The sequence below is a fragment of the Varroa jacobsoni genome, unplaced genomic scaffold (assembly GCF_002532875.2).
Source record: "Varroa jacobsoni isolate VJ856 unplaced genomic scaffold, vjacob_1.0 contig04009, whole genome shotgun sequence".
Taxonomy (NCBI): domain Eukaryota; kingdom Metazoa; phylum Arthropoda; class Arachnida; order Mesostigmata; family Varroidae; genus Varroa; species Varroa jacobsoni.
In genome coordinates, this window is record NW_019215144.1 from 1 (window position 1) to 13388 (window position 13388).

The window sequence follows — 13388 nt, forward strand, 5'->3', positions numbered from 1 at the left end:
GTTTAATGCTCATTCCACAAATGACAAATTGTCTACCTCTTAGATGGAATTGCTTACAAATTTTATTATGACCGAAAGCCATTCGCAAATGTTAATCATCTACATCAACAAATGGTTATCTGAATACCTAGAACATAGTTTTTCTACTAAGTACTAAGTAGCCGCTTGAGAACCGGCCGGGCAAGGTTTGCTGTACCGAGGTTGTCCGATTATCCATAACACGGTTACGTCGCTGTCACTACGCTGTACCCGTACGCATCTTGGTTTCATTTGAAACTGATCCCCTCTCTAATTGCAGGTTCCTTTGAATAGAGGCAAATAAACTCCGGTAACCGTTACATCGATTTACCATCTTCCTGGCCTAAGAGTCGACCCCGATATAAAAGCGCTTTAATATAAGCGATGTTGTTCTTCAAAATTGGGCTCGCGCCTTCTGTAACAGCCCAGTGTTCGCTTTTACTCAACACCTTAGCCTCGTTAACAAATGCGTACCCAGAAGCCTCTGCCCCGGCGTGATGCCTGATAATAATCTTCTTGAAACCATGGTGAACCAGCTGCATTTTAATAACATCGACCACTTTAGGGCTCCCAGTTCCTTCAATGAAAACGACACGTATCGCACCACCCTAATGCACTCAATCTGTGTGCCGTCAGCGATCATTACAGCACATGGACAAGCTTTTCGTACTACTCATGGGTATTTTTGCCACAGTGAGGTTTTCGCTGTACCTTATGGCATTCGATAGTCGTATCCCAGCTTTGGAAGGGCCCTGAAGCCAGACAGACGTCACGGTAGAGTAATACGGCAGCTCAACGCTTCGTTGGTAGCTCAATCACGGCCCTTAATTTTGCAGCTTGCTTAACTGTTGCATCCATTCTTGAATTAACTAGTTTTTTCTCAATTCAGTTTCTAGCCGCTACGAATTGTACTATGTACACAATAGCACAAGAAGTATGCCTTGCCCTTGTATAGCGATAGCAATATAAATACCTATAATTTGATATATTATTGGCACGCGCCGTAACATCGATGTATAATGAGTGAAATAGAGTGACAGAAGCTGACGTACCTGGTTATAGCTGGTTTCGAGAAATGTTGGTACGAGAGGTCCGTATTTGTCAGTAAATTCTTTAATAAATTGACGGACGTTACCCTCAGAGTTTGTAAGTGCTAAACGAGAGTCATTTCTTATAAGCGATACTGCAAATCTCATGATATTGTAAATAGTCCGGAAAAAGAACGACAACGGCCATTGCAGCATGTACCACCTTAAAATACAATTCACGACAAGACCGATTAGTCCACTGGATTTTACACTGCTGTATCCATTCGCTAAAAAAAAGTTGGAAAATTAAATACATTCAACACCTTCCTAGGCAAGGAACACTAACATCAGAACTTAATTAGATAACTGCACTGCTTAATACTTACAAACTACGTCCTTTAGTTTAAGTACATAATGCAAAATTAATGCAAATCCTTGTAACGTCATAAATTCCATTTTGTACAATAATCAAAGACACAGTCACATGCCTAAATACCCGAATGTCATCGATTCTGAATAATCTTTAATGGAATAATGCCCCGTGGCTTAACTACCAGGCGTAAGAAAGGATTGAATAGACCACACCCAAAGAAAACGGTTGAATTACTTCCTATAGAAGAACCATTATTAATAATCTTAGATCTTTCCTACACTGAACCATCTTGATTATTTCAAATAGGTAAACCTAAAACGGAAATTTTACAAATGTTTGCTGAAACAAAATTTACCCGAAACCAATCCATCCTCGTGGACGCCAATGCGAAAGTGTGTAATCCGCACCCTGAAAATTTTGATCGACTGTAGGTACGTCCTGTGTTCCCAGACGATCCCTGGTTGGTGATGAGGGTAAGTGAAGTGCGGTAGAAACAGCAGCTTCGAGATCCCACGAATGGGCACAGAGAATATCTCTACACCGTGAAAGGTCTTCAAAACCAGTGATTTCCTGCGATACAAATTTCATTGTATTTTTCATAAAACGTGCAAATCCTTTGAACTGTGCAAGACTTCTTAGAACAACCTAGAAATATTTTTTAATATACTTTGTTTCGAATAGCTCGGCAAGCTAAATTAAAAAGCAAGTATCTCTGCCATGCCTTTCTAACGACTTCCTTGTATATCTTATTTTCCATGCAACAATCATATTTAACTGCATAGTTTTCAAACGTGTTCATCCTTCATGCTGTTGAAAGTTGTTTGACTATCCCTCAGACATTTACCGAAGCATTATGATTCGATCAGAAGTTCTGCATTTATTATGCGTTCCAAAGCGTACTTTACCCAAGAAGCAACAATAATTACTTTTCATACCAACAGTTAATTTGGCTTTAAATCTACAGACCTATTTGAGCCTAATCTTCTGAGGGTACTGATTTACAGCACGCGTGCCACTATCTAACCTGACTGAATCGCGTTTCTACCTTGCACAATGGAAAAAAACACTAAAAACAATGTCAGTCAGTTTATTTGAAGCCGGGATGAAAACAGATATGTTGTAGCAGATTCGACATGCAAACAAAAATTTGCGAACACACAGATTTCGTGAAATGTTACATACATAGTATCAAGAATGCTCCATAAGAAATGAATGAAAACGTTCTGAAGCCGTTTAAAAAAGACCAATAAGTATTGTAATAATATAAATTTTTTGACGAACAATGTTTACAGTTATTTAATGCATCATACACATTCATGATCTAGAGGCGCACAAACTTATCCCGCAGTTATGAAAACGATCGCTCACGTAAATGGTGATTACGATGCTCAACATCTCGGTTGATTTAACATACGAAATTATTATTATTAAGTAGTACTTTATCTTCAAAACTAACCAGTAACGAAACTCTCGAGTCGAGACTGCTATTTCCGGAGGGAGACCTAGGCTCTACTAACGTTAAACTTAGTTATTCCAGTGCTGCGTTATAATATGAAACTGGATCTAATACACAACCCGAATATATGTGCAATTCCGATGTAGTTACACGCAGCTATCGTGCGAACGTATATTAAAGCCTGATTTATTGTAAATGTTTAGACTATTAGATTTCGAGGCGTTTAACAAGGAATATTTACGATTTGAAACATCAAAAACACAGCCTTCAATGTTTTGTAAGTCAATGGACACCAGGCCTTTTAAAAAATTGTATACTAGTAGTTTAAGATCGAAACTCATGTCGCCTTTTTCAATCACATTTTTGTGACAACAAAGATGGGAAAAACGAAAGGCTCTTCGTTCACTCAAATTAAAACCGACGCCGAATTGTCAATAATTGCATATTAATGCGAAATATTGCACACCTGATTCTTTTGTACAGCATAAGCTCTTCAACGAGCTAAAACCTTTAAAGAAGAAGACGATTTTATACACGATATGTTTTAAACTATTATGTTTGACTTGACGAAAAACGCACAAAGGGCACAGATGAAAGCAAACTAACGTACATCAATATAATGTTTAGTGGACATTATAAAAATGTTTGTTCTAGTCGTAGTTTCAAGGAAAATAATGAGGGCAGCCAGCTGATCAAATGTACAACTCAGCATAAAATATCATACAGTATTCTCTCTATATATGTTCTAGCGAGTTACGCAGTTTAGTGATATCCTATTTTCGGTCTCTGTTATCTTATTATCGTTTAGGTACAGAAGTTTACACGCTTAATTGTTTAGCTCACCTGAAATTGAGCTAGTTTTTCGTTCTGTGACTCCGAGAGCTCCTCACTGGACGCCGCCATTTTGAATACGGCAATACTCGATACCCGCTAGTCGCGCGGCTTCAATCGCAGCAATCACCTAATGCCGTAATGTCGGAATGACATAAACTATGTAAACCGAAAATCTACCAGGTCGAATTAAAACCATGTAGAATCCCTGTTTCCCGTAGGCTACGTAAAATCAATTGTGTTATTACGTACCCTCTTAAGTAAATATTTCCCATAGCGGGTTGGCGACCGCTGTTTCGGATTCGCGAGTGGATAAAGGCTCCGTTTACAAAACGACCAAAGGAAAAGCTTTGGACAGAATGCACGATTGCCAAGGAGAACTCTCAGTCAGCCGAAGAAATGGAGCAATACATATGCAAGTATCCAACGGCAGTTGACTTTCCTTGAATAGTAAAGCGGGACAAAGCGTAGAAAAATATGAATGATAAACAAAAAGCTGATTTCGAGTAATTTCATGTGTAGCTTCAATACTATTGTGGTTATCCCGAGGCTAATGATTTTTTTGTATTTCGATGAACCGTCGGCTTTTCCAATGTTTATATTTTTGATTCAAGTCGCTAAATAAATTTATGAAAGAATTCTGTAGCAGGTCACTTACCTTAATAAGAAAACTAACACTGTAAAATAGACAATAACTGTATATCAATGTGTCATTTAAACAACTGGTTTATCTGATTACTAAATAACAAATTCCACTGTAGATACAAGGACATGCATCATATAAGTATAGACCACAATCTATTTTATTTATTTATATTGCCGATATAATTTTGTCTAATACACTGCTAAATGTAGGATTACCTAAATGTGATGCAAAAATACGTTGGTTTGATAATGTTAATAAAAGACCAAGTTCTTTAAGTATTCTAAAAAAAAACTGATGGTTTCACAGCAAGAGCTGCACTTGCCAGATACTGTCACAAACCTCTTAAGGTATCATTCGTAAATAGTTTTTTACACAATGTCCGCGTCTGTAAAAGACTCGCTAGTTGGTGCGGCACCACAATCGTTCGATGTTTTTGTAAATTATATACTGTCCTTGTGATAACGCAGTGAGTAACGTGTTTGCCCGCTAAAATCAAAGATTGCAGGTTCAAGTCAGAGCGTGGACACTTCGTTTCGGTGGAGCCGTCTGAGGCCATTCCTAAAGGCATGAGTACTGACGTAAAACACTAAAATTATTAACTAGATACTGAGCGGGGTGCGAGTGGATTAGCCAGTGCTGGTGAGTTTTTCTTTTATCGTCTGTCAAATGACAGATTAATATTTATCACATTTTATGCACGTGAAACAAAAGTGGCCAAAATTGTTCTGTAGAATATAAAACAAATTCTTACTGAGAATGGAAACGACTTTAATCAAATGTTAAGTAACTAGGTTGGTTGTGTTAGCTACATCTAACAGTCAAGAGTGACAATAAAGTCTATCTTTTCATACGAAGCTTGTATGAAAAGAAACACGTGATCAATATATAACATTACTCTTTTTGTCCTTGTGGTAACTGTAGTGACCTGTGACTAAAAGGGCATTGTAACGCATCTGGTTTTAATTCATTGTTGGTGCCTTTCTCATGCTGTCTGATGCTATCTTCGTTTAAGACTGTGAAGTGCAGCCTCACCACTATTTAGAAAACTAGCTTTGCAATATAAACTCCAAGCTTTGAGGTAAGTGTATGTGTTTCTATCGATAAATAATTTCACTTTTTCTTCTAGGCTGAAAATGACTCGAATTCTGAACCAAATAATTCATTCGTTCAAAAACACTGCTACCGGCTCATTTGACTTAAATTCAAACAAACTGGATTTTTTACTTCAATAGCATTTGGTGGAGGTATCAAACGGTCTCTGTAAAGTATCGTAATTATTTATTGTTTCATAAGTTGTATAGCATTATGCTATATAGAAATGCTCTAACCAACTGCTTTCACTGCATTGTAGCCAGAATCTCTGTTATGGAAGTAGATGCAGTGGTTGTCAAAACTAGCTAGTTTTCCGGCTGCTCATCTCAGTTGTTATCCGCAGTAATTGCTTGAGATGGAAAGGAGAGAAATATGTATGTAGTATTGATTAGCTGATTTATGATGCACTAGTTACGAGAGTTTCGTTCTACAGTAGCTTGCCTATTATAGGGATGATAACCTTCGTTTACAAAAGAGTTGTCATTTTTAAAATAAACAGAATACAAATTGTTCTAAGCTGTACATTTAGTCAGCTATGAAGCCAACTTTACAGCATTCAAGCAAAAAAATGCAAATGCTGATAAAGGGATATCTATAATGTTTCCCATAATTTCTGGTATAACATGGCTTTTGATAGCATAGATTTCTTTAACAACAATTTAAGGAATTATTGAAGGATTATATGTTATGATTGAAGTATCATTAAATGTTTAAGAATATATAAAATAAAGAAATGCCTATGAGATATAGGGGCAACGTATCTTACTATACATGTAACACATTAATTTATTTTTTTTACGTCAATACACCTAATAGCGATAGCAAATTTATATTTTGGTGTTGTATTGATATACTTTCTTCGTTTGTAAATGTGTTTCCTGTGATAACCACGAGGATACCGTTTTAGGCGCTTACTGAACAAACACTGGGTGTCTTATGGTGCTGAAGCGATCAATACCTTCAATGCTACTTTTTCGATTTGTGTCATGTGTAGTCTACACTCTTCAACTCCTCATCAATGAAACGTGGATTTGCATATTGCATTGAGAATTGCATAACTCCGTTTTAGAATATGTCGATACTTAGCTTCAAGATCCTTACACATATACCTTTAATGACCAACTAATTTCAACTGAAAACCTACTTCGAAGGCTGGAGATTATTGAAATAGTGGCACTCGCCTTCAATCGACGTATTATTGAAGCACCGTCACTCAATCAACATCAGTATAATATGTCTTTCGTTTGTTATCTTTGAAATTATAATCGTTTCAAGTTTAGCCTTTAGGTCTTATGCAGATTAAGAAGCAGACCCAGGAAACTAAACACGTGCAATTTATTAGACGAGCATTAGCAGATGCGGAGTTGACATCAGAATCTTTGTGGGTATAAGAGCAGAGTATCTGCGAAGTGGTAGCCCACTATCGTTCTTGAAAATTCCTAGAAATAAAAAAAGACAATATAGATCTCTTTCAAACCACTACTATGCTGAAAAATAATGTTTGAAATCAATCTTACTGGTTTGAAATAATCTCCTTGGCAGTAATACGAAATACGATTGATAAGATTATTTAAATAACCTTATAATGTTGCAGCTGTGTATGAACATCAAATTCTCTTCGTGAAATTAATATAATTACGTTGATAAAAATAGATTGTCCAAAAAGTATTCAGTTTTAAGGTAAAATTGAAATATTTTTATGTTTCAAAGTATTTAGTACCTTTACCATTGTAATTTAATAATATAAATTAGATATACCGCATTTTCATTAATGACTTTTTATCATTTCTCTGATAAGCCATAATCCCGTCACCCTAGGCGGGAAACCATAACTAGTGATTTTTGCAGTCTTCCGTTGAAACTAAATTAACTTCATTAAAAGAGTTCTCCAAAAACCTAAGCAAATAACAGTCTGATTATGCATGATTCATGGTATAAGGCAAGTGCACTTAAATTTGCCATCCGAGTTCCCTCAATTTTCGCCGGGTAGTCAAAGATGTATGGGCAGAAGCAGCTTACAATGCATGATTCTTTTCCGATTCCACCAGACATATTGCATTACTTTCCTTGACGTCGGTTTGTGTTGAGTCACAGCTTATGGAGCGCATTATTCATATTTTTACTCTTTGCATATCATTGCCGTATGTGAGCCACTTTTCATCACCCATGATCAATAGCTTATAGACATTCCAGCCACTTTAGTATACACTATTTCCAGATATCAGCTTTCAAATGACGCTAACGCCGGCACGACGCGGTTTATGTTGTTTGAGATAGGCGACTTCAAAAAAAACTAAAAAAACTGTGCAACTGATTATTATTGGTGATTATGAAAGGATATTCATGAAAAATATGGCGTCAAATGTAATTTTATATCTGCAATTGACATTCTCTTAATGAAGCAATATTTTTTTGACATAAACATCGTGAAAAAAAATTACGATTGCCTATCGCACAACAAACATAATCATGTGTATCCATGTATTTCTTCATTTAGCACTCGCCCAATTAAATTGAGACGTCAGTATTTCAGACTGGAAATACGTTCGCATGCTACCTATAAAATTTGGCAGATATTAATTTTCATGGCAGCGTGGCAAGAAATTTGCACAAAGATTTGCTTTGCTTCTCGATTTAACACATAATTGCTAATTATGTGTTAAATCGAGATTGACTGGTCCGTAGGCGAAGTAGTAAATAGGATGCGAGGCCTACATCCATGAGAAATCAGCTTTAATGAACAGGCTCAGAGAATAAGTGACTTTCATATATTACTTGGGCTATTAAGGTTCAGTACAGTTGCCTTATGCTACCTATCCGTAACATTTTTGAAATGACTCCCATTGAGGCACGGGAGCCTTGAGCTACTAGTGCAGAAAGATTTCAGCCTAGCTGTGCTAAAAAAATACTAATAACAATCAACGTTTATTTTAGATGACTGCGGCGGGCCTCCAAGCACCTCCTCCTGTGGCACGTTTATTCCAGTTTGTCGCCTTCTCTGTGTATACGTACACGATATATTATTCGGTTTTTTACGTAAACGTACCTCCTCTCTCAAGGAATTATGCCATTGCTGGAAAGGCGAAATTTCTCACCCAATGGAATCTTGTAAGTAAATGTCAGGCTTATCTAGCGCGTAGGTGCATAAAAATGCAGGGTAAACAGATAACATGGAGATTAATAAAAACTCAAATTTTATGTCCAAATGTTCGACTTAGTTTTTTTCCCGTTAGCATCGTTACTTACGACAGAATAGACCTTTCCCAATTACATTTTAACCCAGTTTCGATTCTGTTATATACTATTTAAACACATTCGTTTTTGATGATTTTTGTGTTTTTACTTTCAGTGTTTGTGCGGGGTATATTTTGGATTGTGCGTTCTGCTTAACGTGTTCCCATCCGGATAGCTAATTCGACTGCGTGACTTCCTTTTTTGTTCGATATGCCTTCCGTCATGCATTTTCGTGAGCACTGTTTTTTGGGGTCTTTATGCAATTGACCGCGAGCTAATTTTTCCCAAACGAGTGGAAAAATATTATCCTAATTGGGTCAATCACTGCTCAGTGAGTATTATTCCCTATAATAATAAACTTATATTTATCAAACATTTTGTTGCTTCTGTAGTTATTATATAATTTTATAAAAACTAACACATTCGTTAACAAACGTTAGTTGTGACGTAGTACATCTGGGTAATAGTGTAACAGGGTTAATATTCAAATATAGATCCTTGAGGTGGTTGAAATTTAAAAGATTTCGAATGGCACGCACCGCCTGAATGAGGCCAGTTGTTAAATGCCCATCAGAGTTCAAAGGGCTTTATAAATTTGTCGTTGCGAACAAACATATATCAAAAGTGCACACGACGTTAATGATTAGTAAAGCATGATAGTAACATGCACACTAATTACTAAGAATTTTTCGTTCACTTCTTACAGCATTCTTTGATTGTGGTGACTGCCCTCGTGGAATCGCTGCTTTCTCCTCATTATCAGCCGTCTAGGGGGGCCTCATTCAAAGCGCTCCTTACATGGTTCACCACCTATCTTTTGTGGTATGTGTGCTAGTTTTTTTTATCTGGCAGACTTCTTTTCGTTCAGATTATTAATTTAATGTATAAACATTTCGCACGCAAAACATGCATCTAAAATGTAATGCACGTAAAAGAAACTGGCGTTTTCATGAACGTATCACTATGATTCACATAAAAATTTCCTTTCACATAATTTGTGTTTGTGATACACATCCAAAACAATAATATAAAGCGAATATTTGAATTAACATTAAATACCGAAGCCCCTTTAGCTGTTTGTTTAACTCGCAGCAAATGTTGGCTTTTTGGCTTTGTTTTTGAAATAGCCTCTGCAATAAAGATTTTTACTATGCTACCTCCTAATTCTGATTTTTCAGGGTACTTTACCTGGGTCTGATACATGATGTTTGGGTATATCCTGTTATGCAAGTTCTTTCACCGGTCGGTTTAACTGCATTTTTCATCGGCTGTTTTATTATAGTGCTTGCACTTCACCTTGCTGTCACCAGTATTATAGGTTTGTGTTCCAGTCGGGCTGCTTACACCGAAAGGACAACTCAAAGGGAAGAATAGATGAACACTTGAAAACATTTGTCATTTTTAGCAGTTAGTTTAAACCACTAAGATTTGACAGCTGGGGTCGTTATCGATCGTCCTAGCATTGAAGAGCGCGAGTGTGAAGTTCAATGATCAAATCATTGTTTTATGATCTGCATGGCTTCTATTGGCTACTAAGCCCGGCTCGTGCATAGTTTTACTTTGATAAAAATAATATGAATGTTTCTGTTACTGGTTACCACACAACTTTCAGGTTAGTACGTACACTTCGCATCTGACATCGATCAGTTTGTATTAAATCATTTAGAAAACTTGTCCCACTGTTTTATTTCCTATACACTTAGGTTAAAGAATTTAAGATAAAGCTTTAGTTTTAAAAACCTATCAGCACTCAAAAATTTTCCTTTAAAACCCTTTTTATTTAAGCATATTATTCAAGACCACTTTTCCATATAAGCATGGCAGAACGGATCTGTGCTATTAACCTAGAGGATTAAAAATGAGCGTTTGATTATGAGTGTACAAACATAACATAATAATGGATATGTGGAAATCGATATCATTTTAAGTTTTACGTTTGGTATTGAAGTTATACACTATGCAAAGTGTTTCTACGCTTGAATTTGAATGTGAACCGCCTCGAAAGGTAGTGTATCAAAATTTCGAGTTCGCTTAAATTATCTCAAGTTTGACGCCACATTTTAATGGAGGTCATAGCTTATTTACATTCTAAAAATCAGACCAAAATTCCAAAAACGTGAATTAAGAATTTTTAAAATGAAAAGATGCGATACTTCTAAAAGGGAATCTAAAAATCATCAGTGTTGCCATCCCTTACTAGAGTTACCAGCTGTACTGGTTTGGTAAAAATAATGTAGAAACGAGGAAATCAATTTTTGCACCAGTGCGTTTTGAGTAGCATCTTCAGAAACTCAACTTTGATCCTTTAAAGTTGTCCAGAAAAGTATTTAGTTGTGAAGAAAACGTCAGAGAAGATTTAGCTGCTGCAAAGTGGGAAAAATCGTTCTAAAATTTTTTTTAACATTATAACCAAAATGAACATTCAGGCGAACTATGATTAAGCAAATGCAATGCCTGGCTGTCTTTTTGGACACAAAAAGTACAACATGATTTTCCTTAAAGTATTCTAAAACGCTTAACTGACATTTTGTAAAAGTACCTCTTTTCATTCAGTTCTGTATGGTTCAAATTTATTTACATGAGGTTACTGTATGCTTAATACCTTATAAGGACTGCGAACGGCAATTTTGACGATTATAATAATTGTTCATAATTGCATAAAAGGGTAAAAGCTTGCCGAAAAGTAAAGACATTTGACCTTTTTAGCCTGTTCAGTTAATGTGCTTAGCCCATGACAGTAGACTTCTTGCCTTTATATTTAAAAGTCTTTAGAACTGAAACGTTGTAAGGCAATGTGACAAAAGGACCATTAAACGTGAGAACCGACGTTCCGCACCTTTTTATGTCGACCCGGAAATGTCTTATTTACAAAGATGAAAGTGCGGTACGGATCAGTCATTTTCGAAACCGGCATATCCACCAATGGTTATCGCTGCATCAGGAGCATAGAACGTATTATGTCTGCCTACTTTTCTTGCCATATTATGAACAAAAATACGTGAGAAATTGTTAATATCAAGTTATTGAAAAATAGTTGCCTCTAAATTTGAACAAAACTAACTCGAAAATTAGCTTTAGGATACATGTGTAACATATTTAAATAATCAGTCTATAATCACTGGCTGTGGCAGCACTGTAATGTATGTAGCTATGTATTTCATTGATAGCAGCACCACCAAACACCTTTATTAATTGAGAACGTTGATCAAAAAGGACAGTCATTTTATTATTCTGGCATTGTAATTTGTAATATATTAATAACCATGAGCGCATACACTAGTTAGCAAAAGCATTGGACATTTGATTGAGGTTCTATTAGCGAAGAATGTTCTAGTAAGCATTATACGATCTGAGTAAGAATTATACGATTATCCATATGAATAGCAATGGATATATTAAATCTAATATATGTATTTGCGTCCCGATGAAGTCTCAATTGATAGTAGCTTCTATAGTACAATTTTTCCTAAATTTTTTTATGATACAAATATTTAGATACATTTGTCAGTGGAATATTCTAATGCTTTATGCAATGGTATAGAAAATTTTATCAACTTTTATTTTTTTGTTTCTAAATTCAAATAGTGAAAACTGCATATGCACATTTAAACCATTGCGATAGACAAAATCATTCACCTTTTACAGAATATAGGATATATCGTAGAATAAATTTTCAATGGATACAAAAAATAAGGCACATTATCAATCTAAAACTTATGAAATGTATAGCAATCCAATTGCATCTAATGATAAATGATAACGCACGTTTAAGCTCATGCAGTACAATTTTTCCTATCACAAAAAGTCCTATTGAACGCACCACAGTTAGATAATATCGGACATTTTTTTGTAAACACAGTACCTCTACGGTCGATATTTATGTACTTCAAACTATAATTCAATCGTTAGAGCAGCTTTCAGCATATAACGCAGTTGGTAAATTGGCTCCAGTGACTTACTAATGGTTACTACGGGCCTTAAGCTCAACATTCAGCATATTCTGTTGAATCAAACAGCATTAGAGCACACTGTTGGTATGTACACTGTATACTAAAGGTTATACATGATTTTTATTTGTATATAGAAAAGACAGTAACTATATTAGGTTTGTTCATATAGGCAACTATTATGATTCATGAATATCTATCTAATAGAAATCTCACTTCAAGTCAATTGGCCTAATAGTGGCTAATATGGCCTATAAAAGTAATAAAAGCCATATGCGATTGGTTGCAATTATATTGTGAGCATAATAATTTTTCAAAACTCTTCAAAACTGACTATGTGGAAGTTCAATTTTCGGTGACGGCTAAAATGTTGGTTTATCTTGATATTTACCTGCTCGATATCTTACTGAAACGGTGGTTTTAATTATAACGGACAGGTGTAACGTTTTAAGTATCTAAACTCTTTGTAACGGCGTCCATTGCAACGGGCATATACAGATTTATAAGTCAGCACTGGATGATGAACGTGTTTGCTCAACGATCCTTAAGATCGACCTTTTTGTGGAACTCTTATTATGAATAGTATTACGTGTATTGATGTCTTCATTATTTCACTGGATGTGTAAAAGGAATATATAGTATACAATTGCACTAAGATTTGCAGCCATTACACCAGCAGATTCAAAATATTTATCTGCGTGGCCTGTTGACAATGAATACTACCGTATGAGATTGTAATACTACAAATCCGTTAGACAATTAA

The 13388-nt window shown here is 35.8% G+C and overlaps 2 protein-coding genes across 5 annotated transcripts; one reads left to right on the top strand and one right to left on the bottom strand.

Annotated features, from left to right (window-relative positions):
• Nucleotide 1: 1 nt before the first annotated feature.
• Nucleotides 2-4907, bottom strand: LOC111272961 (FAS-associated factor 2). 4 transcript variants are annotated; one of them, XM_022854642.2, is made up of 6 exons: nt 4692-4907; nt 3959-4148; nt 3719-3836; nt 1775-1989; nt 1071-1269; nt 2-302 (listed from the first exon to the last, which is right to left on the bottom strand). In XM_022854642.2, exons 3-6 carry the CDS (start codon nt 3776-3778, stop codon nt 267-269), a joined length of 510 nt encoding a protein of 169 aa, XP_022710377.1. In that variant the 5' UTR covers nt 3779-3836; nt 3959-4148; nt 4692-4907; the 3' UTR covers nt 2-266. The 4 variants fall into 4 exon arrangements, with proteins under 4 accessions (XP_022710377.1, XP_022710376.1, XP_022710375.1 ...); XM_022854641.2 differs by having other exon boundaries at nt 2-770; nt 4692-4866; XM_022854640.2 differs by lacking the exon at nt 2-302 and adding an exon at nt 4365-4383 and having other exon boundaries at nt 677-1269; nt 4692-4866.
• LOC111272962 (androgen-dependent TFPI-regulating protein) lies at nt 4864-12917 on the top strand. The gene is given in 6 exon segments (XM_086973455.1): nt 4864-4991; nt 5274-5430; nt 8379-8552; nt 8794-9009; nt 9385-9500; nt 9857-12917. Coding segments are annotated over 4 exon segments (702 nt in total). The 5' UTR covers nt 4864-4991; nt 5274-5430; the 3' UTR covers nt 10053-12917.
• Nucleotides 12918-13388: the final 471 nt, after the last annotated feature.

What these genes read in the sequence shown, in the direction of transcription:
- LOC111272961 (XM_022854639.2), bottom strand. Translation starts at nt 3,778, where the DNA reads ATGGCGGCGTCCAGTGAGGAGCTCTCGGAGTCACAGAACGAAAAACTA. An exon ending in AAAAACTAGCTCAATTTCAG is followed by an intron (nt 1,990 to 3,718) that starts GTGAGCTAAACA and finishes TTTGTATCGCAG; the next exon opens with GAAATCACTGGTTTTGAAGA. An exon ending in CGAGGATGGATTGGTTTCGG is followed by an intron (nt 1,270 to 1,774) that starts GTAAATTTTGTT and finishes TTGTATTTTAAG; the next exon opens with GTGGTACATGCTGCAATGGC.